Source organism: Rhinatrema bivittatum, chromosome 9 (assembly GCF_901001135.1).
Source record: "Rhinatrema bivittatum chromosome 9, aRhiBiv1.1, whole genome shotgun sequence".
NCBI lineage: Eukaryota > Metazoa > Chordata > Amphibia > Gymnophiona > Rhinatrematidae > Rhinatrema > Rhinatrema bivittatum.
The window spans coordinates 227947674-227974990 of NC_042623.1; the positions used below are offsets into that span (position 1 = coordinate 227947674).

The following is a 27317-nucleotide window of genomic DNA, read 5'->3' on the forward strand; positions in this document are numbered from 1 at the left end:
CCTGCATGAGACTAAATACAAAATTGAATCTTTATGGGTAGAAATCCCTTGTGTGTCAGGGAAGACTACAGTGATAGGGGTATACTACCGTCCACCTGGTCAAGATGGTGAGATGGACAGTGAAATGCTAAGAGAAATTAGGGAAGCTAACCAAATTGGTAGTGCAGTAATAATGAGAGACTTCAATTACCCCAATATAGACTGGGTAAATGTATCATCGGGTCACACTAGAGAGATAACGTTCCTGGATGGAATAAATGATAGCTTTATGGAGCAATTGGTTCAGGAACAGACGAGAGAGGGAGCAATTTTAGATCTAATTCTCAGTGGAGCACAGGACTTGGTGAGAGAGGTAACGGTGGTGGGGCCGATTGGCAATAGTGATCATAATATGATTAAATTTGATTTAATGACTGGAAAAGGAACAGTGTGCAAATCCAAGGCTCTCGTGCTAAACTTTCAAAAGGGAAACTTTGATAAAATGAGAAAAATTGTTAGAAAAAAACTGAAAGGAGCAGCTACAAAAGTAAAAAAAATGTCCAAGAGGCGTGGTCATTGTTAAAAAATACCATTCTAGAAGCACAGTCCAGATGTATTCCACACATTAAGAAAGGTGGAAAGAAGGCAAAACGATTACCGGCATGGTTAAAAGGGGAGGTGAAAGAAGCTATTTTAGCCAAAAGATCTTCATTCAAAAATTGGAAGAAGGATCCAACAGAAAAAAATAGGATAAAGCATAAACATTGGCAAGTTAAATGTAAGACATTGATAAGACAGACTAAGAGAGAATTTGAAAAGAAGTTGGCTGTAGAGGCAAAAACTCACAGTAAAAACTTTTTTAAATATATCCGAAGCAGAAAGCCTGTGAGGGAGTCAGTTGGACCGTTAGGTGATCGAGGGGTTAAAGGGGCACTTAGAGAAGATAAGGCCATCGCGGAAAGATTAAACGATTTCTTTGCTTCGGTGTTTACTGAAGAGGATGTTGGGGAGGTACCCGTAATGGAGAAGGTTTTCATGGGTAATGATTCAGATGGAATGAATCAAATCACGGTGAACCTAGAAGATGTGGTAGGCCTGATTGACAAACTGAAGAGTAGTAAATCACCTGGACCGGATGGTATACACCCCAGAGTTCTGAAGGAACTAAAAAATGAAATTTCAGACCTATTAGTAAAAATTTGTAACTTATCATTAAAATCATCCATTGTACCTGGACTGGAGGATAGCAAATGTAACCCCAATATTTAAAAAGGGCTCCAGGGGCGATCCGGGAAACTACAAATAGTGGAAAGTGTTCTAAACATCAAAATCACAGAACATATAGAAAGACATGGTTTAATGGAACAAAGTCAGCATGGCTTTACCCAGGGCAAGTCTTGCCTCACAAATCTGCTTCACTTTTTTGAAGGAGTTAATAAACATGTGGATAAAGGTGAACCGATAGATATAGTATACTTGGATTTTCAGAAGGCGTTTGACAAAGTTCCTCATGAGAGGCTTCTAGGAAAAGTAAAAAGTCATGGGATAGGTGGTGATGTCCTTTCGTGGATTGCAAACTGGCTAAAAGACAGGAAACAGAGAGTAGGATTAAATGGGCAATTTTCTCAGTGGAAGGGAGTGGACAGTGGAGTGCCTCAGGGATCTGTATTGGGACCCTTACTGTTCAATATATTTATAAATGATCTGGAAAGAAATATGACGCATGAGATAATCAAATTTGCAGATGACACAAAATTGTTCAGAGTAGTTAAATCACAAGCAGATTGTGATAAATTGCAGGAAGACCTTGTGAGACTGGAAAATTGGGCATCCAAATGGCAGATGAAATTTAATGTGGATAAGTGCAAGGTGATGCATATAGGGAAAAATAACCCATGCTATAATTACACAATGTTGGGTTCCATATTAGGTGCTACAACCCAAGAAAGAGATCTAGGTGTCATAGTGGATAACACATTGAAATCGTCGGTGCAGTGTGCTGTGGCAGTCAAAAAAGCAAACAATGTTGGGAATTATTAGAAAAGGAATGATGAATAAAACGGAAAATGTCATAATGCCTCTGTATCGCTCCATGGTGAGACCGCACCTTGAATACTGTGTACAATTCTGGTCGCCGCATCTCAAAAAAGATATAATTGCGATGGAGAAGGTACAGAGAAGGGCTACCAAAATGATAAGGGGAATGGAACAACTCCCCTATGAGGAAAGACTAAAGAGGTTAGGACTTTTCAGCTTGGAGAAGAGACGACTGAGGGGGGATATGATAGAGGTGTTTAAAATCATGAGAGGTCTAAACGGGTAGATGTGAATCGGTTATTTACTCTTTCGGATAGTAGAAAGACTAGGGGGCACTCCATGAAGTTAGCATGTGGCACATTTAAAACTAATCGGAGAAAGTTCTTTTTTACTCAACGCACAATTAAACTCTGGAATTTGTTGCCAGAGAATGTGGTTCGTGCAGTTAGTATAGCTGTGTTTAAAAAAGGATTGGATAAGTTCTTGGAGGAGAAGTCCATTACCTGCTATTAAGTTGTCACTTAGAGAATAGCCACTGCCATTAGCAATGGTTACATGGAATAGACTTAGTTTTTGGGTACTTGCCAGGTTCTTATGGCCTGGATTGGCCACTGTTGGAAACAGGATGCTGGGCTTGATGGACCCATGGTCTGACCCAGTATGGCATTTTCTTATGTTCTTATGGGATGAGGAGATAGGCGGTTGTCTGTCTCTCTCTTATCAATGGTAGGTCGAGATCACTTCGTACAAATGGGTACTAGAAGTCATGCAAGAAGGATATGCACTGGAATTCCACAGCACTCCTTGGGATGTATTCATGATGTCTCCATTGCTACTCCCAGCACAAGAAGAAGACAGTGGAAATTACGCTTCTAAAGCTCCTCGGGATGAGGGCTGTGATCTCAATACCTATTCCCCATGAAAATACTGGCCGTTATTCCATTTATTTTGTCATACCCAAGAAGGAAGGTTCCTTTTGTTCCATCCTGGACCTCAAGAATGTCAACAGTCATCTGCGAATGACTCATTTCCTGGCGTGTAGCCAGATGGACTCAGAACAAATGGGATAGTATCCGCGTGCTAGCAGTTGGAGACGGATCTGACGTCAGCACGGGGTATATATCCCCACAGGAAGCATAGCAACTTAGTAATTTCCGTCTCCAAAGCAGTTTGGAGAGCCTGCACGCTTGCTAAGCGTGTTTTCCAAATCTACTATTTCTTTTCTACTTCTACTTACTAAAACTTCTACAGCATCAAGCCCCGCACTCCTGCAGTGGTACCCTAAGGTCCCTCCCCCAGTAGAGTTTCCCGGGGTGATTTCCGTGATCCCCCGGAGGTTTAAGTCCTCGGTCTGGTGGCCGAATCGCGGCAGAGACACAACCCCCGGGCGAGGTTCGGGTGAGGCTTACGAGGCGCCTCGGTCCCGGCGTGGACGAGGCAGCGGGTGCATATCCTCAACCGCGGTGGTGAAGGTATTTGCTCCCCTCCCCCGCAGCCGGAGACCGCCCGGGTCCCAGCCGGGAAGCGCCGAGGATCAGGTAAGGTGTACGGCTTTTACTTCTGGTCTCCGAGGACTCGAGGATCGGCGGCGTGGCACGCCGTGGAGGGCGCCATTTTGTGGCCTTGTTCAGGTATTGTGCGCCCGAGATAGGCGCAGATCTATGACTAAGTGCTTATTGCTGAGAGCATAGTGAATGACATTGAGCGTGTATTGCTAAAACCGCTTATTGCTGAGCACATACTGAACTGTATTGAGCGGGTATTGCTAACCGCTTATTGCTGAGCGCATACTGAACTGTATTGAGCGTGTATTGCTAACCGCTTATTGCTGAGCGCATACTGAACTGTATTGAGCGGGTATTGCTAACCGCTTCTTGCTGAGAGCATACTGAACTGTATTGAGCGGGTATTGCTAACCGCTTATTGCTGAGAGCATACTGAACTGTATTGAGCGGGTATTGCTAACCGCTTACTGCTGAGAGCATACTGACATATATTGAGCGTGTATTGCTAACCGCTTACTGCTGAGAGCGTATTGAATACTATTGAGCGTGTATTACTGTCCGCATATTGCTGAGCGCCTATGGCATATCATTGAGCGCGTATTATTATTGTGCGCCTGTTGTATTCAGCGCATATTGCTGCCGCATATTCTAATTGTGCGCATGTTGTATTACGCGCATATTGCTGCCGCATATTATTAAGCACCTGTTCTGCTAAGCGCATATTGCTGCCGCATATTATTCAATGGAAAAGAACGCCTCAGTGTCATCAGCGGGGGTGCCTCCTGCCTCCGGCATTAAAGCCCTCGGCCTCTGCTCTACATGCCAGCTTCAAGCCACGCACAGTGAAGAGCCAGACTCCCTATGTGCCCAATGTGAGGAGGCCGTGGGACCCTCGGGCCAGGACCAGTCTCAGCCAAGATTTGCTGATAGTTCCCCAGGGGCTACCCCGGATTTAGCGGTCAGTCTCGACCAATCGGGAATCCCGGGGATCTTGTACCCCGGCGGTTGGAGGCTGCTTCAATTTCCTGGGTGGATCTCTTTAAGGGGATTCATGCCTTTGTGCAGAGGCTTCCCGTCCAGGCCCTGCGGTTCCAGTTGTTCCCATTGTCCCTGCGGTTTCTACAGTCCCTGCGGTACCGGCGACTGCGGCGGCCGCTGTGGCTGCCGCTGCGGTGGCGGCTCCAGCAGATCCTGTTCCTGGACCATCACGCCCTTATCGTGAGCGAGACCTCCCGCCGCTGGACAGTCCAGATCAGTCAGACCAGGAGGTTTCCCCGGACGAGGGGGACCTTCCCCCAGGGATTGAGCCATATAGAACCATGAGGCGGTTCTTCCCTAAGGAGGATCTCTCGGACCTGGTGTCTCAGCGCCTGGCGGAGTTGGATATTACAGGTCCCAGCGCCACGGTGCCCTCTGCGCAGAACCCCCTGCTGGAAGGTCTTCATCCTACAGCCGGCCATTTTCCATTCTTGCAAGCAGCACAGCAATTGATAGATTTAGAATGGGCTGCGCCGGCGGCCTCTTTCAAAGGGGGTCGGGCCTTGACGGGCATGTACCCACTGGCACCGGCTATCCAGGAGCTGCTGGTGTGCCCTCAGGTGGACGCCTTGATTAGCGCTGTGGTCAAGCGCACTATCATTCCAGTTGAAGGGGGGGCGGCCCTCAAGGAACCTCATGACCGGCGACTGGACACCATTCTGAAACAGACCTTTGAGGTGGCAGCTCTATCTTTGCGGATCGCAACCTGCTGCACAGTGGTGACGCGTGCCTGTTTGTCACAGGTCAGGAACAACGCTCCAGCAGCAGATATGGAGTTCGCTCTCTCGTTCCTCACGGATGCTGCATCAGACCTAGTCCGAACAACAGCCAAGGGGATCTCATCCTCCGTAGCTGCCAGGAAGCAGCTCTGGATTCGGAAATGGTCAGCAGATGCGCCTTCAAAAACACGCCTTTTAAGGGCTCTTTCCTGTTTGGCAGCGACCTTGATAAACTGGCCAGCACATGGGGCGCTTCTCCAGTATCTCGACTGCCGGAAGATCGGGTCAGAAGGAACCAGCGCGCCTTTCCGAGGACCTCCAGGGGTAGAAGCTCGCAGCGCTTCATTCCCTACAGGAGTCGCTACCAGGCACCTCGTCCTCAGGCCAGGAACCAGTCCTTTCGGACCAAGCAGCGCAAGAGGGGAGCAGGCCCGGGCTCCGGTCCCGGCCGCGCCTCACAATGAGAATCCGCCGATCCATCCGGGGGACGGAGCCATAGGGGGCAGGTTAACCCTCTTCTACCCCAGATGGGTCGAGATTACGTCGGACCATCATCCGAGAGGGGTATTATCTGGACTTTCATCATCTCCCTCCGGACAAGTTTGTGGAGTCTTCCTGTCCCACACACAAGAAGGCAGCATTGGAAGCTACCCTGGCGAGACTCCTGACCTTGAAAGCCATTATCCCTGTACCTGCCTGGGAAGTGAATTCTGGACACTATTCCATTTATTTTATGGTTCCCAAGAAAGGGGGGCACCTTTCGGCCTGTACTGGACCTCAAGTCGGTCAATCGATATTTACGGGTCCCGAGGTTTCGCATGGAAACTCTGCGGTCTGTCAAGACCGCGGTACAGCCGGGAGAATTCCTCACGGCGTTGGAGCTATCAGAAGCCTACATGCATATCCCGATCCATCTGGATCATCAGTGCTACCTACGCTTCAAGGTTCTAGGACGCCACTTCCAGTTCCGGGCTCTGCCCTTCGGGTTGGCCACGTCACCGCGGACCTTCACCAAGGTGGTCGTAGTGGTAGCAGCGGCACTCAGGCGGGAAGGAATTCTGTTCCATCCCTACCTAGACGACTGGCTGATCAGGGCGAAATCTCGAGAGGAGAGCCATCGGACAACAGACAGAGTGATCGCCCTTCTGGAAAGCTTGGGCTGGGTAATCAACCTCAGCAAAAGTTGCCTACAGCCTTCCCAGTCCCTGGAATACCTGGGAGTACAGTTCGACACCCGGGCAGACAGTCAATCTCACTGCCAAGAGAAAGTTGAGACTTCAGCAGCGTATTCAGTACTTGATGGGAGCCAGTCGGCCCATAGCTTGGGATTATCTGCAGGTTCTCGGTCTCATGGCATCCACCCTGGAAGTGGTACCTTGGGCAAGGGCCCATATGAGACCTCTACAGCACTCCCTGCTCTCTCGCTGGAGCCCCCGGCTACGGAACTATTCCACGCACCTACCTCTGCCGGCCAGAATACGGACCCAGTTACGGTGGTGGTTGCAGTCCAGCCACATGAGCAGGGGGTCGAAGATGTCTTCCCCACGTGGACTCTGCTCGCCACAGATGCCAGCCTGAGCGGCTGGGGAGCACACTGCGAAGAACTCGCCGCACAAGGGCGGTGGAACAGAGAAGAGTCAGCATGGAACATCAACCGTCTAGAGGCCCGGGCAGTCCGATTGGCATGCCTTCGATTTGCTCACAGACTGAAGAACAGAGCAGTCAGAGTGATGTCCGACAACGCCACCAAGGTGGCATACATCAACCGTCAGGGCGGAACCAGAAGCCGTCAAGTGTCTCTGGAGATCGCTCCACTGATGGCTTGGGCAGAGGCGAATCTTCAGGACATCTCCACATTGCCGGGAAGGACAACACCACGGCAGACTTCCTCAGCAGAGAAAGCCTAAATCCGGGAGAGTGGCAGCTGTCACCCACAGCCTTCCAGATGATTGTGGATCACTGGGGGATTCCGGACATGGATTTACTGGCGGACAAGTCCAATGCTCAAGTATCCAGATACTTCAGCCGCAAGCGCGACCCGTTCTCACACGGAATCGATGCCGTGGTTCAGCCATGGCCTCCAGGGACTCTGCTATACGCCTTTCCTCCGTGGCCTCTGTTGGGCGCCATCATCCACAAGATTCGGAAACACCGGGGCCTAGTTCTTCTAGTGGCACCAGACCGGCCAAGAAAACCCTGGTACGCGGACATGAGAAGACTACTGGCAGGGGAGCCTCTTCCCCCTGCCTCCTCTCCGGGACCTTCTACGTCAAGGTCCCATCCTTCACGAGGATCCAGCTCAATTCTCTCTTACGGTATGGCCATTGAGAGGGCTAGACTGAAGAAAAGAGGTTACTCGGAGCCCGTGGTAGATACACTCCTCCGAGCTCGCAAGTTTTCCACATCCCTCACCTACGTAAGTATCTGGAGAGTATTCGAAGCATGGTGCGACACTCATGGCACCAATCCACATGCGACCACAATTCCTATTGTGTTGGATTTCCTGCAAGATGGACTTCAGAAGGGTCTCTCCCTCAGCTCCATCAAGGTTCAGGTGGCTGCGCTGTCTTGCTACTGTCCCAAGAGGGAGGGCAAGACCATTGCCAAGCACCCAGATGTTTCTAGTTTCCTGACAGGAGTCAAGCATATTCGTCCGTGGCCTGTGCCCTTATGGAACCTCAACCTTGTTTTGGATTTCCTCGCGGGATCCACCTTCAGACCCCTTCGGGGCCTGTCTCTCCGTTCTTTAACCTTGAAAATGGTGTTCTTGCTGGCGGTGTGCTCAGCACGCCGCATCTCAGAGCTACAAGCACTGTCCTGCCGTGATCCCTTTTTGAGAGTCACTCCTGAGGCTATCCATCTTCGGACGGTTCCCTCCTTTCTACCTAAAGTGGTTTCACAGTTTTATCTTTACCAAACCATATCCTTGCCTACCACGGCGGGTTTGCAGAAATGATATCTGGAAATGACACAAGACGTTCGGACGGACGGACCATCTGTTCGTCCTGCATAGCGGGAAACAACAAGGGGAAGCGGCCTCTCGGCCCACCATCGCCCGCTGGATTAAAGAAGTTATCAGAGCAGCTTATGTAGAGGCTGGGAAGTCTCCGCCTCTACAGGTCAAGGCTCATTCTACCAGAGCACAAGCGACATCTTGGGCAGAATCCAGGATGCTGTCGCCTGCAGAAATATGTAAAGCGGCGACATGGTCCTCCCTCCATACCTTCTCCAGGTTTTACTGTCTGGATGTCCAGGCCAGGGAGGACTCAGCATTTGCAAGGGCGGTACTAAATGGGCCTCAGGCAGCCTCCCGCCCAGGCTGGGAGTAAAGCTTTTGTACATCCCATTTGTTCTGAGTCCATCTGGCTACACGCCAGGAAATGTTGAGATTACTACCTGATAATCTCCTTTTCCTTAGTGTAGACAGATGGACTCAGCATCCCGCCCAGCTGCCTGCGTACATGGGTTTCACCGATTCAAGGTAAGCCATGTCATATGTTCCATAAGAGCGTACACTCTACCAGGTGTGAACGCCTTCCGGTTGGGAATGCTGGCGGTCTCCAGCTACTATCAGTCGGTCAGGGGAATCCTGTTTCACTTTTCAGTGAGTGTCAGTACACACATCCATAACAGCTTTTGCAAGGAAGATTACTAAGTTGCTACGCTTCCTGTGGGGATATATACCCCGTGCTGACGTCAGATCCGTCTCCAACTGCTAGCACGCGGATACTATCCCATTTGTTCTGAGTCCATCTGTCTACACTAAGGAAAAGGAGATTATCAGGTAGTAATCTCAACATTTTTGCATGGAGACCTTTATGCTCCGTGATAATGGCCATACAATTGGGAGAGTTCCTAACCTCCCTGGACTTATCAGAGGCCTACCTACATATTCTAATCCAACAAGAACACAGTTTCTTACATTTTGCGGTACTGGGCAGACATCAGTTTCGGGTGCTACCCTTTGGCTTAGCCACCGCCCCCAGAACATTTTCCAAGATTATGGTGGCAGCATTGAGGAAAAATGGGATCCTGGTGCACACATACTTGGATGATTGTCTGATCTGGGCCAAGTCCTTGGAAGAGAGCCTCCTGACAACCAACAAGGTGATCTCCTTGCTACGGGAACTCTGTTGGGTAGTAAACCTGGCCAAGAGCAGCCTCAAACCTGTCCTGTTCAACAACAGGCTGGGCAAGGTTTTTCTTCCAATCACAAGGATACAGAAGTTGATGTACCAGTGCATCAGTTGGTGAACACGGTAGCTCCACATCGTTGGGTATATCGCCAAGTCCTTTGTTTGGTGGCAACCCTGGAAGTAGTGTCAAGGGCAAGGGCGCACATCCATCCACTTCAATGCTCTCTGCTATCACGTTGGAATCCACAGACCCAAGACTATGCAGTTCATTTCCACTTACCAATGGAAGTCTGTTCTCATCTCCAGTGGTGGTTGCAGGAAGTTCATTTGAGCAGGGGCGCTTCCCTGTTTTTCCTGAACTGGCTGGTTGTCACGACAGATATGAGTCTCTGGGGATGGGGAGCTGTGACGGCCCAGAGACGTTGGACAGAAGAGGTCTGAGCAGTCAGATTGGCATGTTTACAGTTCAGCCACAGACTCCAGGGTCAAGTGGTTCATGTGATGTTGGACAACACAACGATGGTAGCCTACATCAACTGCCAGGGAGGAACTAAGAGTCATCAGGTGTCACAGGAGATAGACCTCCTTATGATGATCTCAGCCTCCCACATTGCAGGGAAAGACAAAGTCAGAGCAGACTTTCTATGCAGGGAAATTCTGGAGTGGGGGCTTGTTGACCAAGGTGTTTCAACTGATAGTAGATCGCTGGGGCCTCCCATTAGTCAACCTGCTGGCCGCATGTCACAATACGAAGGTTCCTCGATTCTTCAGTCGCAGAAGAGATCCGGGATCCCTGGGAATCTATGTTCTTCTGGCCAGATCTGGACAAGATGAGTTGCTATACACCTTCCCTCCATGGCCCCTACTAGGTAGGGTCATCCATAGAATCTAACACCACAGGGGACTAATCCTACTAGTAGTTCCAGATTGGCCCAGGCGTCCATGGTATGCGGACATGTGGAGACTCCTGGTGGAGAACCCCCTACGCCTCCCACCGCACAGGGACCTGTTGCAGCAGGGACCAGTCCTTCACGAAGATCCGACTGGCCTTTGAGAAAGCTCGCCTGATGAAGTGGGGTTATTTTGCAGTGATAATTGTCACCTTACTCCGTGCTCAAATTCTCCACAAAATCATGAAATAATTTGAACAAGTTAATGCAAATCGGTTATTTACTCTCTCAGATAATAGAAGGACCAGGGGGCACTCCATGAAATTAGCAAGTAGCTCATTTAAAACAAATAAAAGAAAATTCTTTTTCACTCAGCACATAGTTAAGCTCTGGAATTCATTGCCAGAGGATGTGGTTACAGCAGTTAGTGTAACTGGGTTTAAAAAAGGTTTGGATAAGTTCCTAGAGGACAAATCCATAAACTGCTATTACAGTAATTAATAAGAAATAGTAGCTTGTGATCTATCTAATGTTTGGGTACTTGCCAGGTATTTGTGACTTGGATTGGCCACTGTTAGAAACAGGATATTGGGCTTGATGGACCCATAAGAACATGCCATACAGGGTCAGACCACAGGTCCATCAAGCCCAGCATCTTATTTCCAACAGTGGCCAGTCCAGGCTATAAGTACCTGGCAAGTACCCAAAAACTAAGCCTATCCCATGCTACTGATGCTAGTAATAGCAGTGGCTATTTTCAAAGTGAACTTGATTAATAGCAGGTAATGGACTTCTCTTCCAAGAACTTATCCAAACCTTTTTTAAACCCAGCTACACTAACTGCACTGACCACATCCCCTGGCAACAAATTCCAGAATTTTAATTGTTCGTTGAGTGAAAAAGAACTTTCTCCGATTAGTTTTAAATCTAACAGACTGGAGGCTCGATTGCCATGCCTGCGATTCACCAAGCGGCTAGAGGCTTGGGCAGACTGGATGATGTCCAATGTAACAACACTGCCTTACATCAATCGTCGGGGCAGAACCAAGGGTCAACAGGTGTCTAAGGAGATAGATGCGCTCATGGTGTGGGCGGAGCAGCCTCTCCTAAGCATATTCGCCTCTCACTTTGCCAGAAAGGAAAATATCAGAGCTGATTTTCCTCAGCAAGTGAAACTTGGCCCCAGGGGAATGGGAGCTGGCTGGCAAGGCCTTCTGGTCCTGGTGAACCGCTGGGGCCTACCAGATCGAGACATGTTGGCGACTTTCAGCAACGCATAGGTTCCATGCTTCTTCCGTTGCAGGCGGGACACAAAAGTGATGGGAATTGATGCTTTTGTTCAGGAGTGACCTCGCTATGCCCTTCTCTATGCATTTCCACCCTGGTCTCTGATAACTTGCAATCTTCTGTATCAGCCTGCTTAAGCCAACACTGTCCTTTTAGTGGCTCCAGATTGGGCTTGAAGGTCGTAGTACGCCGATCTCCAGAGACTTCTGGTGGGCAGTCCCCTCAGGCTGCCATCTTGGACAGATCTTTTACGTCAGGGGCCCATTCTGCACGAGGATCCGGGTGGATTCTGTATTATGGTTTTGGCTATTGAAAAGGCTCAGTTGTTGGAGCAGGATTTTTCTCCTGCAGTAATTTCCACTCTTTTTTGGGACCAGAAATTTGAGGCATGGTGTTCTGATTGAGGTACTCAACCACCCAAGGTGGATATTCCATTGATTTTGGAATTTTTACAAGACTACTTGCTTAAGGGTTTGGCCCTTAACACCTTGAAGGTTCAAGTTGCAGCCCTGGCTTGTTATGGAGGAAGAGTCAATTAATGGCCAGTGCTGTCCCGTTTTCTGCAGGGAGTTATATATATTTTTTTCTGTTTCTTGTATTAACTATGTTCATTGTAAACCGCTAACTTGAAGCGATAGTTACTGTTCATTGTAAACCGGGGTGATATGTATATTATACAGGAACCTTCGGTATATAAATCCGTAAATAAATAAATAAATAAAAAGTTAATCATCTTTGCCCCCATTGCGGCTTCCGGTGCTTCTGGAGGACCTTAACTTGGTCCTCAAGTTTTTGGCAGGACCGACCTGTTGACTTCTGCATACTTTCTTTGCGGCTGCTTACCTTGAGGACCGTTTTTTTTGTTTGGTTTTTGGTAGCAATCTATTTGGTGCGTCTGGTCTCTGAGCTGCAGGCTCTTTCCTGCCTTGAGCCTTTTCTCCATATGACTCCGGGTGCAGTTCAGCTTCAGTCTGTACCCTCCTTTTTTGCCCAAAGTGGTTTCAAGCTTTCATTTGAATCTGTCCATTTCTCTGCCTGCCTTGGACAGGGACACAGATGAAAGCGGAGTACCACCTTTTACATTCCTTGGACTTCAAGCATCATTTGCTGCAATACTTGGACATAACTAAGACTGTTCAGAAGTCTGACCATCTGTTTGTGCTCAAACGTGGAGGTCAGCAAGGAGCACCGGAGATGCGGGCAACAATTGCCTGTTGGGTTAAGGAACTCATTATGGCAACCTATGTGGCTGCTGAGGTTGTCTTACTGAAACAGAATAGAATGCATTCCACGAGGGCTCAGGTGGTATTGTGGATGGAACTTTGTCGCCTGCTGAAATTTGGCGAGCAATGGCATGGTCGTCGTCGTACACCTTCTCCAAGCATTATCACTTGGATATTCGGGCTAGGGAGGATGCTGTGTTTGTGTGGGTGGTAATGACTGGACTGCTGGAAGCCTCCTGCTCTTTTTGAGATTAGCTTTGGCACATCCCACTTGTTGGGATTGACCTACCCAAATGCTAAGGAAAGAGAAACTACTACTTATCTGATAATTTCCTTTCCTTTAGTGAAGGGTAGGTCAATCCCAGACCTGTCCTCTGCTACCAGTGTTTGAATTTGTGGTTAGCCTTTCTTTGGACAAGCTATGCAAAGTTTGATTCCTGCTCTTTGTTGTCTGCTGGTAAGTGACTTTTCTAGCCCTTAGTTTGCTAGATAAGTTCCTTCTTTTGACTGAGTTCACTGTTCCTGTTGGTTGAGAAACATGAATGGTTGGCTGTTGAAAATAACGTTCAAGTATAATTAGTTTTGTCCACAGTTTGGATTTTCCAGAGAATATTGATGGGCTGACATCAGCTTTTGCTCAGTCTCAATCTACTGGCAGAGGTGCATGACCTTCTCATTGGGATTAACCTACCCTTCACTAAAGGAAAGGAAATTATCAGGTAAGTAGTAATTTCTTCATGTGCCTTTCAGTGGTGGGTCCAGACCAGGAAAGGAGAACATTATTGGGCTGTTTCCCCATAGATAAAAAAAATGGGAAAAACCGTACATCTGGACCAATTATGTCTTCTGGGATGCTGCACAGTACTGCAGACTGGATGGGAGATACAGCCAGAAGTTATGCTTGCTTGGTCACTGGTCCTCAGCTTGAAGCTTAGGAGCCACCTGTGATCTTTAAGGATTTTTGGTATGTTTTGAAGTGTGGGTGTGTTTTGTTTTGTTTTTTTTTGTGTTTTGTTTTTTTTTTACATACCAAAAAGTAAAATGAAAATGGCACATCTATTCTGCAAAGGCATTTGTATGCATAAAAGTCTGTTTTATGCGTGTAAGTGGCTGTTTTATAATTGACCAATGCTCAATGGGGCAGATTTTTAAAATTACGTGCGGGGGGTACATTTGTGCACGCTACCCGACGCGCACAAATGTACACCCGATTTTATAACATGCGCGTGCTGCCACGTGCATGTTATAAAATCCAGGATCGGTGCGTGCAAGGGCGTGCACATGTGCACCTTGCGCGCAGTGAGCCCTAGGGGAGGCCCAATGGCTTTCCCCGTTCCCTCCAAGGCCGCTTGGAGGGAACGGTTCCCTCGGAGCGGCCTTGGAGGGAACTTTTTTTTTTGTTCCACTCCCAGCCCTACCTAAATCCTCCCCCCCCCCCCCACCTTATTTTGTTGAGTTATGCCTGCCTCTGGCAGGCGTAACTTGAGCGCGCCGGCTGTTTGCCAGTGCGTCAGGCCCCAACACAGGCCGCTGTGTTGGGGCACTCGGCCCCGCCCACTTTTGCAAGCCCCAGGACATACGCGCATCCTGGGGCGCGCATGGGGGGGGTTTAAAGGTTACGCGTGTAACTCTTTTAAAATCCGCCCCACTGTGCGTAAAAAGTTTGTGTTCTATTTTGCACACCAAGGAGACTTTACCGCTATGTGAGATGTTTGAAAAATACCCTCTATAAGTTTTAGTATAGTTTGATGTATAGCTCTTAGAAATTTGTGTAGCCTTTTAGTGGCTCACAGAGTGACAGTGTACCAGGTAAATAAAACAAGGCAGTTCTTTCTCCACAGGGCCTGCCAGTCAAACTGAGAGAGATAACTGGATGGGAAGTGGTAAGATTCATGGTTTTACCACTAGGCTACTCCTCCACTCCTGTACCTGAGGCAATGGAGGGTAAAGTGATACTGGTACTCAAACCAGGGTTTGACCTTGGGCAAGTCACTTTACCTAAACTCCATTGCCTCAGGTACCGACTTAGATTATAAGCCCTCTGGGGATAGGGAAATACCTACAGTACCTGAATATAATCCACTTTGAAGTGCTAAAAAAAAGTGCGCAAAAGCGGAATATAAATCTAAATAAAGTTTTAGCAGGGGCTTTGGCAACAAATTGTGGAAAATATTTTTCATGATTTTTCTTAAGCGGAGAATCTTAGACTTCTGTTCAATAGCAGGTTGAGTCCCACCTCCTTCCAATATTACACCTGGATTTCTCACCTGTGTAGTTATAGCTGTCCTCAATTGTGGGAAATTCTGCTTAGTGTTAATGGTCAAACAAATTCTTAAAAATTGTCCCAAAACAAGAGAAGTTGGTCATTGGTTATCTTGAAAATTGGTATGTTGTTGGTTCTGTAAATATGTTAGACTCCATTTTTATTTTAGAAAGCACTGTTATTTTTGAATGCCATAAAGATAATTACCCAAAGAGATGCTGGATCCTTATTGGAAGTGCTCCATTTTAAAAAATATAGCTGGGTGAAAGCCCTGCCAGTTTATTACTGGGTATCTGGGTAATATCTAGCAATACTTAATTTAATTTTAAACTGAACTAATAAAGTTAATGTTAATACCTAAAAGCTCTACAAGGCCTAGCTGGCACTGGATTGCAGCAGCATTCGGCTCCAGTTCCCAGGGTCGCACTCCTACTTACTCTACTGGTGCCGTCCTGTTGGCACAAGAAGCAAATGGAAGCTGGTGAAAATACTGAATATACCTGACTGCCCAATAATATTTTTATAAAGCACTGTCCATCTTCAGTATTTCTAAGGAGGTCACTAAGTTAAAATGCCCCATGGGGACATTTCACCTAAAAGTAATGGTTACCAGGTCTCGTGTTTGTAGGGTAACCAAAATATGAAAGTTAGTCTAGGTCTTTGCCCATGTGTGTGCAGATATATCACATGAATGTTTTTGTGGATGTCCTGAAAATCAGATATGAGTTGGGGCCTCCAGGGCCAAGTTTGGAAAATGCTACCATAACTAAATCATGGTCTCCACCTGCCCACTTACCCACATTTACCAGTTGAAAAATGACAGTCCTGGGCATTTCACATAAGGATCTGTATTTTTTTTTTTTTGTCTACTAGATCCAGCAGGAGAGACCTCCTTCAAAGCTACAAACAACCAAGGATTTGAAAATGCAGATAAACAGTACAAAAAGGTACTTGTTTAAGTTTAGTTATACGCATATCACAGTCTTTCTAAAACATTAAATAAAATCTACAGCTAGAGTTTTTTATTGCAAAAAAAGTGCAGTAAATTTATAGTTAATTGATGCCTCGGTGTAGGTAAGTTAGTAGCTCATGCCAACCTTCAGATAGTGGAGAGATTAAAACCTCTTAATTTATTTTCATCTTCTGAGGCTATACATAAGTTTCACTGCTGTACCCCATGGGGCGTGTTTCAGTTTAACCAGTTAGTTTTGTCAGTTAAGCTGACATGCTCCTTCTATCGGAATTTTGTTTACCAGATCTGTTTCCTTAATTCCCTTATTTATGAACACCGATTTACAAAAGAATGCATGCCAATCGAGCAGTGGAATAGGTTCCATGGCTGTGTAGTAGAAATGAAATTTTGGATGCTGTAAAAAATGCAGCAAGAAAGTCTGTAGTGAATATAAACTTAAAATGAGTCCTAGCAGCTCATTATTATGAGATTAAAATAAACTTTTGCATGTAGTGGGCGATGCGTAAAAGTTCACTACTGCAAAACCAAGTTCTGTGAAATATTTTTGCAAAAGGTTTTCGCGAAATCATGCAAAAACGGTTTAGTGTTTTTCTGTGTTTCTATGTGTTGTGCAGTTTTTAATGCAAAAATTTGGTTTGCAAAAAAAAACTTGCTCTATTACATTAGAGAGGTGTATACGAGAGCCTAGTCCAGGGGTCGGGAACCTTTTTGGCTGAGAGAGCCATGAACGCCACATATTTTAAAATGTAATTCCATGAGTCATACTAACTACAACCTCCACCCTCCTGACCCCCCCAAGACCTACCAAATTAATTTACTACAACCCCCCAGCCTCCTGACCCCCCCCTCCCCCTCCCAAGACCTGCCAAAAGTCCCTGGTGGTCCAGGGCTCGCAGACAAATCTTTAATAAAAAAAAAAGTAAAAATCTAACAAAACCCCCCAGCCTCCTGACGCCCACCCCCCCCAAGACCTGCCAAAAGTCCCTGGTGGTCCAGCGGGGCTCTGGGAGCGATCTCCTGGACTTGGGCTGTCGGCTGCCAGTAGTCAAAATGGCGCCGACGGCCCTTTGCCCTCACTATGTCACTGGGGTCGACCAATGGCGGCGGTAGCCCCTGTGACATAGTAAGGGCAAAGGGCTATGGACGCCATTTTGATTACTGGCAGCCGACGGCCCTTTGCCCTTACTATGTCATAGGAGCTACCGCCGCCATTGGTCGACCCCAGTGACATAGTGAGGGCAAAGGGCCGTCGGCACCATTTTGACTACTGGCAGCCGACTGCCCAAGTCCAGGAGATCGCTCCTGGACCCCTGCTGGACTACCAGGGACTTTTGGCAGGTCTTGGGGGGGGGGGGGGGTCAAGAGGGTGGGGGGTTGTAGTAAATTAATTTTGGAGGTCTTGGGGGGCATCACGAGGGTGGGGGGGTTTTGTTAGATTTTTACTTTTTTATTAAAGATTTGTCTACGAGCCAGATGCAGCCATCAAAAGAGCCACATCTGGCTCGCGAGCCATAGGTTCCCGACCCCTGGCCTAGTCAATTAAATGGAAGAGTATATTTGTGTTATCCACTCATACAATCACAATGCAATAGAATTGGCTTTTTGCGCTGTATATGCTTATTGTTTGACATTAAAATAATATTGATACAATTCCAAGCCTTTGCTTAAAAGGATACATTTTATTCTGTTTTTAACCAAGCATATACCTAACAGCTTTTCTGACCAATGATTTTGTGTTCTGTAACGTGTGTGTGTGTGTTAATGATTGTTAACCTGGAAAAGGGCAAAAAATCTGCCTGGGAAGAAATGTATGGATATTTACAATTTGCATGTTCTGGTTTATATTACAGAGTGCATACACAAACCTCCCAAATAATTCTTTCTTAAATTATTTATAAATAATATATAACTGCGTTAATGTGGGACCATCATAATAAGCACTCCCAGTCACCTGACCTTCATTGCTTTACTCTTAATCATCGGTCCAAAAATTATACAAATTTTTTTTTAGATTTTTTATCTTTTGGCAAATAAAATGAATTCACTTATCTCAATGGTTGGAATTGCTTTACTCAAACTTTGAACTCCAACCATTGAGATAAGTGAATTAATTTTATTTGCAAAAAGAAAAAAAATCTAAAAAAAAATTTGTATAATTTTTGGACCGATGATTAAGAGTAAAGCAATGAAGGTCAGGTGACTGGAAGTGCTTTTTTTTTTTTTAATTAAATATTTTCCATTTACATAATCTTGTATAATTCAAAATACATTTTATGTATTGCAACATTGTTTTACCTAACAGAAGTCCTCTTTTATATATTTCTCATCAATAAACATTACCTTGTTTGGTAAAACTTAATAACGAAAAACTGATTGGTCCTTTATCAATTTATAAAGAAGAACATAAAATTTAAATCTGAAACCACTTTGACTGAGACAAGGGAAGAATACTTTGAGAAGAAAAAAACCCATAATAAGGTAATCAGCTCCGCTTTGCAATTAAACTGTTTCTAATCCCTATTTCTTCAAGGTTCAACCGGGGATGAAGTTACAGTTTGTATTGATTTCATGTTTGCAAAATATAAATAAGTGACCAACTATTAATTTTAATGTGTACAGTACTGTATAATTTTGCTGTGTCAGCAGTGGGGCCAGTTCATTTCCTGCACACCACCAAGTAATCCTCTTTATGTTCAGTGCATACCAGCAAGAAATGTAGGTGAACCTATTTCTGGTTTTGATCTTATGTGTCTAGGTCTATAGATAGTGTACAGTTCCTGTTCATATCCCAGATCAGTCCAGATGCATGGGGTTGGTCTCCCCTACGAGCACAAGAGAAGAAAAGCTTTACTGACACTGCACTACTTAGGTTAGCATGCCACCTGCAGTCTCTCGGTATTTCTGTTTCTAGCAGATGGTAGAGATATAAACCTGTAGACTGGAGCTGAAAAGAAACAAGAAAAGGTAAAGAATTCTTACTCCCTGGGCTGTTAGGCTTCATGAGGGACTATCCCCCAGGTTGAGTGCTTGAGCAGGGAGTTGCTTGCCTCAGACCGATGTTGGGGACACTGATAACCAGTGGTCTGGCTCTCTTCTTGTTCCATTCAGCATTCTTCCCAGGGCTCCAGTGCTTGGCAAAGGAAAGTATTGCTTGCTTTATTAGTGGCTTTTTTTTTTGCTAAGTTATGATTAAAAAAAAAAAAAAAAAAAAAAAGAGAGACAAGAGCTTGTGCATGGGATCAGGCGCCTGGAGTATCTGCTTGGCTTAGGGGAGCTGTTCTGGGACAGTGATGCTGGCTGCCGGGGAGAGGCAGTGAGTCACTGCAGGCCTGTTTCGCTGCTAGGAGGAGAGTGTCTGCACGAGCAGGCAGCAAGTACAGACGCAAGTACAGGCATAGTTGTGTCCGTGGAGCTGTGCCTGTGGAGATGAGGGATTGTGGCTTTCCTCATTAGGGCTATGCGGGAGAGTGCAAGTTCGGTGGGGAAGGCAGTGTGGAGGAACGACCGCATCAGTGGTGGAGAGTACATACCGTTCAGCTGGGGTGGATAAGGCTCCTCTCCCCTGCAATGCAGGAACAGCAACCATTTTGGAGAAGTCTCCTGCAAGGAGACATCAGGGAGGGAGCCGCTTCTCCTGAGTTTTCTCTTGCCTTGCCTGATTGATATGGTGCCCAGAAAAACTCTGAAAGTGCTGAGGAATCCCCAGGAGCGGGAGCTTGGATTCAGAGGAGGCCTTTTCAAATGAGTTTGTGCTATTAATTCACAAGGCCTTTCTTGCTCATAAGGGAACTGCTAGGAAGCGGACCCGTTTGCCGAGTCCACCATGGCCCAGAAAATTTAAGAAGGTGGTCTCCTAGGGAGGACTAAGGGCGCTTGTGTCCAATTAGAATCCTCAGTTTGAGGAGTTTCAGCTTCTGCTATTACTGTGGGGGGAGTCTAGGACCAGATTCATCTGGTGGCTTTCCAGAGCCAATTAGGAGATAGGAGTGAAATTGGAGATCCCGAATTTGGTGGCTTTACATAGGGAAAACTGAGTTTTAAGCATGTAAATGCTTTTGATAATCAGGCCCATAATGTAGTGGTGGCCAACTCCAGTCTTCAAGAACCACAAAAATGTTACGTTCTCAAGATATCCACAATGAATATGCATATTTGCATACAATAGAGCCAGTGCATGTAAATCTATCACATGCATATTCATTGAAAAATCCTAAAAACCAGACCCGTTTATGGCTTTTGAAGATGGACTTGGCCACCCCTGATATAACAGCTCATGCAAGAAAGTCGGCAAATGTACACACAAGTTACACCGATTTTGAAATTGAACTTATGCACACACCAAAACTACCTGCACACAAACTTATTTCGCGCACAGGAAACTACCACGAAAATTTACACATATACTTAAAAATAAAAATAACTCTAAAAGTACATATGTAAGTCCAAATCCCTCCCCAACTCCATCCCTAGGAGCACCTCTGCTCATTCCAAATTAAAAAACTTATCTGCATGCAGGCTATATGCGCATAAACTTACCCACATACTGGGCAGGCAATTTATATTTTTCCTTTAGAATTAACTTTTATTGCTTTTTTCCTGTTTCTTTTAACTTATTTTGTTCTTTTTTGGTTCATTTTTAGAGCATCGCTATTTGGTTTGATTTTGTCTATGTCCCTCTGCTGGCCTTTTCCACTTTTTTCCTTCCCTAGCTTTTCTCTCCTTTCCTCTTTTTCTCTCTCTTGAAATACAGTTATTCTTAGTGGAAACATCTCCTAAGAACAACTTTACCTCTGGCAGCCCAGCCAAGCACATTGCAGAATACCCTCCTCCCAGCGGGTTCCATACTGTTCCGTGCTGACATGCCTTTCTCCCAACAGGAAATGAGCAGCATGTACTGCTCAAATGCACCAGCATCTTCTGTTCACCAAGATCAGGCTGCAATGGTACACCATCTCTATGCAGACCAAGACTAGCTGCCTGGGACAAGTATCAAGTAGACTGCAGGCACTATAAGAGTACAGCCTGCCTATTTTATGAGTCTGTATAGCAAACAACACTTAGAATGGTGCTACAGAGATGAATATGAGCACTATTACTACTACTACTACCACCACCAGCAGCAATTACATTTTAGTTGCCTGGGCAATTTGATACTCAGAATTTTTCTTTTTAGGGTATGATACCTTTTTGAGGACGAACATAGGTGTCCTCTTCAGATGTGACTGTAGAGCTGAAGATCTTTTATATCTTGAGAATAATGCAGAGTGGGAATTCCCACAACAGGAGGTGAACAGGGGCCTGTGAGAACTGGAAAGCTCAGGCACTGCAACATCTTTTTTGCTGACCCTTTCAAAGATATCACTGTCCACAAAGACTTCCACTTTCCCCAGGGCCAGTACAGCTGATAAAAAGGAAAACTGGCTCTTACCTGCAAATTCTCTTTCCTGGAATACCACAGATCAGTCTAGATGCATGGTATTTTTCTCTCCTACCAGCAGATGGAGACCGAGAAGAAAAGCTTTACTGACACTGCACTATTTATCTTAGTGTGCCACTTGCAGTCCCCTCGGTATGATCTGTAACCAAGCCAAGATGAGATTAACAAATCAACTCCCCCCACCCAACCTGAACAGGGGAAAGGAGAACCTCCAACCTGAAGCCCTTCAACCAATAAGGGATACTGAAAACTCCCAAATGTACAACTACTTATCTACACATAGAATACAGCAGTCTTTTCCAAAAGAGGGCAGGGCTCTGGACTGATCTGTGGTATTCCAGGAGCAAAAATTAGCAGGTAAGAACCAATTTTCCTTTCCTGTTCGTATGCCCGATAAGTCCAGAAGCATGGGTTGTATCCAAGCTCCCCTAAACTGGGCAGGAACCCAAGACCTGCTCACAGCACACTCTCTCTCCAAAGCTAGCTGCTTCATGCTTTGTGAAAGTGTGTAGTGAAGACCAGGTTGCCTCTCTGCAGATCTCCTGCAGGGAAACCAACTGACATTCAGCCCAGCATACCATCTGAGCCCTAGCAGAATGTGTTCACAGTCCCACTGGAATGGGGCGGCCCTTGCAAATACAGGCTGAGACAATGGCCTCTCTTAACAATCTCGCAATGGTTGCCTTAGAAGCATCACCGAACATAATGAACAGGTGATCAGACCTTCAAAAACTATTGGTGACCTTCAAATAAGAAACACTGCCTGCCACACATACAAGTGAAGCTCCCTTGCATGAGGAAGAGAAGAATCTCAATTTTGAAAAGCAGGAAGCTCAACCATTGGACTCAAGTGAAAGGAAGATGCCATCTTTTTTTTTTTTTTTTTAAACCAAAGAGGCACCATGAGCAAAGAAATCCCACTTTCCAAAATTTGAAGGAAGGGATCTCTACAAGAAAATGCCTGTATCTCCAAAATCCTGATGGCTGAACAAATCGTCAACAGAAAGACCACCTTCAGTGAATGATCCTTCAGAGATGCTTTCCTTAGCGGCCCAAACTAAGGACCACAGAGAACCCACAAAACCAAATTAAGGTTCCTCAAGGGAAACATCTACCTTGATGCTTCACTCCTTTTAGAAAAAACATACTACATCTGGATGCAAAGCCAGGGGCCACCCTTGCACCTTACCTTTAAAACAGTCCAAACGCTGCCACCTGGATCCTTAAAGAATTGAATGCAAGCCCCTTCGTTAGCCCGCTTTGTAGAAAGGCCAAAATACTAGAAACTGATGCCTGAAAAGGAGGAATGCCTCTGTCAAGGCACCAAATTTCAAACACCATCCACACCCTTACATAAGCCAAGGAAGGCTTTCTAGCCTGCAACAAGGTTATAATAGCTTCCTCAGAATAACCTTTCAGTCACAGCAGATGCCTTTCAAAAGCCGAGCTATGAGTCAAAAATGAGCTGCTTGATCCAAAAAGACTGGACCTTGATAAAGCAGTGAAGGAAGATAGTCTTAGAGGCTTGTTCACAGCTAGATTTATCAGATCTGTGAACCATGGATGGCAAGACCATTCCAGAGCCACCTGCACCGAGTGAGTCTCAATATGTTGTAGTATCCTTCCTTCCAGGGGCCACAGAGGAAACATATATAGTAGAATCCAAGTTGGTCACAGAAAAACCAGGGCATGAATGCCTTCCATGCTGATCTCTCTTCTGTGACTGAAAAAAAAGCCATCTAGTTTTGGCGTTCTGCTTCGATGCCATCAAGTCCACCTGAGGAATTCCCCATCTAGACCAAATGAGGTTCACTGCCTCATCCGCTAGTTCCCATTCCCCAATACATGTTAGCTGAGAGAGTCTACCTGGATGTTCTCTTCACCGGCTTCATGAGATGCCGCTAGAGCCCCCAGGTGCTGTTCTGCCCAACAGTATAGTTCCCGGGTCTCCCGAGACATCACTTGACTCCTGGCTCATCTTTGATGGTTGATATAAGCCACAGTCGTCACACTGTCCAACAGAACTGTCAATAGGTTTTACCTGCGTTAAGTGCTCTTAATTTGGTGGTGGCATCAGTGGTTCCTACCAATCTGAAGGCTGGAGGGCCATATTCCAGGTGCCAGGTGCAAACAGCCCAGGGACGGTGGTCAGTGGAGGAAGTGTCATGGTTTATCAATCATTTGGTCTGAAATGCATTGTTTTTCTGTTTTACACAGTGGCTTTTCCTTTGAAAATTCACCTAGCACGTTGCTTTGTAGAGTTCAGGCCTTACTATACTTGGGGGAGGCCAATGTAATAAGCTGCGCACAACCTACCATGGGGTTTTGTAAGGGTAATTGCACAGTTTTCCCACATTGACCTTGTGCATGAATGTAATAACATGATCAGCGTGGGAAAAACGAGTGCACAAAACCGCACTAAAAACTCGTAGCAGGTTTTGCACAAGTACATGCAAATAGCATGTAAAGGAGGTCATTTATCCATTCATGGGCTATGCAGAGAGTGTGGGGTTTTTTTTTTGTTTTTTTTTTTTTTTTAAGCAGGTTGTTTAGCACCTGGTCAGGGCAGGAATTAAGTTAAAGCACCTGTCAGGTTAGCATTGGTGTGGATGTGTGCATGCAGCTCTTGTGTAATCATGAATTAGGTTCACTTATTTCTGATGCTATGGTACATTTTGTGGGTCAGCTGAACAGCGGCAGAAGCCGTACATTGTAGCAATGTGGCAGAAGGTTGGAGAGAGAACAAGCTGAGAGAAGGCAGTTTCGAGAAGGGCCTGAGTGGAGTCCCACTTTCAGACCTACTGCCAGACCACTAACCAGTGTTGCCAACCTCACTTATTTACCGCGAGATTGGGCTTCTTTTTCTAGTCATTCGCGGGGTTTTTTCCCGATTCGCGGGTTGCTTTTATTTGGGCTATTTTTTCTGCCAGTCGCGTTTTTTGGGCTGTTGGGCGGGACTTGTGCTCTGATGTTACAGTGATTGGCTGCTGCTATGATGAAGCCTGTCCATAGCAGGCACACCCTATATTGCAGCAGTAAGCCAGTCAGAGCTGCAAACCTTCACGAGCACATTTGTGGGCAGACCCAGCACAGTATGCACAAGCATCCCATGTGGGCAGACCTGGAAGACCAGCAGCACGGCATTGCAGTGCAGCAGCAAGCAACAGAGAAGGAACTTCAGACTGCAGCTACAGCCAGGTATCACGAGGGGAGAAATTAGTATGTTGGGAGGGGGGAATGAGAATGTGGGGGTCAGAGATGTGCTCGGAGGGGTTAGGGAGGGGGGAATGAGAGTGTGAGGGCCAGAGATGTGCTCAGAGGGGATAATGAGAATGTGAGGGCCAGAGATGTGCTCGGAGGGGTTAGGGAGGGGGGAATGAGTGTGGGGGGCCAGAGATGTGGTGGGGAGGGGGGAATTGGTGTGTGGGGGGCCAGGAATGTGCTCGGAGGGGTTGGGGAGGGGGGGTAATCGGTGTGTGGGGGGGCCAGGGATGTGCTTGGAGGGGGGGGGGGAATGAGCATGAGGGAATTTGCTGTACCAGCTTCTTGCCAGGTAGTAGTGGTGACAATGCTGACAATATAGAGAATGAAGAACTGGCTGTTATCACTAATTGTCAGACCTTGTTTTAGTTAACTGTGAGAGCTACAACAATTTATTACAATAAAGTCAGCTGTTTTGTGTGCATTACAAAAGTATTTCAAGCGTTAAATGCTATAAAAAAAAAAGTTTCAATCTCATGTGTTTTGGGCTTTTTTGGGCTTGTTTTTTTGGAAAAAAGTGCTTGTTCTTCCTTGAAAACCTGGCAACCCTGCCACTAACTGTCTTGAAAGAGAGAGGTTTTCTCCTTGATAATAGCACTGATTTTAGTGCAGGTCTTATATCAGCCCCCTTGGTACTGAAAGTTTTCATCCATGTTCTGAATCGTCACCCTAACTATTCACTTTCATTTTCTTTCCTTTTTTTAGTTCACTGAGCTTCCTGCCTTTGTTCCTCTTTCCCTCTCCTTCCCTTTTACTCATTGTTCTCATTAATCTCCTACCCTCTATTCCGGCTCCCTCTTCTCATTGCGGCCGCCTTCACCTTCGCCTGCCCTCGCTGCTGGACCCGACCACAGGACCGCCCCGAGGACACCGGACCGCCGACCTGACGATGCCCCGAGGCCCGCCTCCTCCAGTGACATCGGAATAAGACCCGGGTAGGCCCTTTAAATCTCCTACTCTCTACTCTGGCGCCTTCTTCCCATCGCGACCGCCCTCGCCGCCGGACCCGACCGCAGGACTGCCCCGAGGACACCGGACCGCCGACCCGATGATGCCCCGAGGCCCGCCTCCTCCAGTGACATCGGAATAAGAGCCGGGTAGGCCCTTTAAATCTCCTATCCTCTACTCCGGCGCCGAGCGTCGTGCGACTAAGGGGCAGGCCCCTTAGTGCGCCCCTTCGTGCGATCCCTTGGTGCGACTCCATTTGCTCCTTCTGCCTTTCGCGACCATTATCCCATACATCCCAAAGGAAATCTCACCACGAAGCTTACAAGTACCAGTGACCTCGCAGACACACTCCGGAAAACCCCCCCCGCCAGAACTGACTTTCGGACCGAACAGTCTGGTAACCAGCACCACGAACAGACCCACCAGCTTTCGCCTAGCGACCCAACTAGCCCTACAACACCTGCACGCGCCCCTGACTTGACCTAGTGCCAGCAACCAGACAAGTCCGCCTTCTAAAGACCGGACCAGCACCACAAAGCAACGCCGGGTTATATAAAGGATCGCACATTCGGTGCACACCTACCGAGAAAGGGGAAACGATTTGAGAGAGAAATTAACATTCGAAACGTGAAAGACAAGTTCTAAGGCATCCTCAACAAAGCTCATCCAGCTCCCGTAGGAGTTTTCAGCGGCCCCGGCTCCTCACCTGGAAGAAAGCCCCCACGTCAAACCGCTTATATCGCTTCTCTTGCTCCCGCACTGCAACAGACCTGGGCACCGCCCATCGACGCTATCCAGACACTCTCCAGGCAACGACGTGGGACCAGAGCTGTACCCAAAACAGGAGTGCCACTCAGGCACCCACCTAGATGCGCCCCCTTTGTGCAGCCACTGAGGGCTACTGCCTATTCCCCGCACCTCACTACCCATTCAGGGGAACATCCACCTCCCCTGTAACTTTCTCCCGCATCCATTCCCGGACCCCCACCAACAAAACAAAACATACCATGATATAATCATTTCCTATCCCTATTTTCACACACCCCTTCCTTAACAGAGTTAAACTACCTACTCCTACTTAACAGCACCCAAAGAGATCTCTTATTCCGATCATGACATCCCCTCTCACTCAGTTCCTGGGTCTCTCGTTAATCACACTAACGCTTCTTAACTCACAATCCATCACTGAAAAAAACCCACCTTCTCAACAACTACGACATCTGTGCCATCACCGAAACTTGGTTGCAAAACACTGATATTGCCCTAACAAACCAACTGCCGCTTCAACTCTATGATAAGCACATAAGAAAATGCCATACTGGATCAGACCAAGGGTCCATCAAGCCCAGCATCCTCTTTCCAACAGTGGCCAAACCAGGCCATAAGAACCTGGCAAGTACCCAAAAACTAAGTCTATTCTCATTACCCTGACTCAAAAAAAGAGGGGGCGGAATATTGCTAGCAGCAAAAAAAGAACTAAGATTATCTCCTCAAACCCTGAAAACGGTCTGTAAACTAGAAATTGGCCTATTCAAATCTAACCAACTACAAATCTGCCTAATTTACGCCCCCCCCCCCCCCCCCCCCCCCGGGCTTCAAGAGTCTGACCCTTCTCCTCTCA

At 46.7% G+C, this 27317-nt stretch overlaps 1 protein-coding gene across 2 annotated transcripts in view; it reads left to right on the plus strand.

Annotated features, from left to right (window-relative positions):
- OPA1 (OPA1 mitochondrial dynamin like GTPase) overlaps nucleotides 1–27317 on the plus strand; it is a 568764-nt gene that overhangs the window by 53046 nt on the left and 488401 nt on the right. For both annotated transcript variants that reach the window (XM_029616769.1, XM_029616770.1), the window contains exon 5: nucleotides 15951–16024. In XM_029616769.1, coding sequence (XP_029472629.1) covers nucleotides 15951–16024 — 74 coding nt within the window. The remainder of the gene's footprint in view (nucleotides 1–15950; nucleotides 16025–27317) is intronic.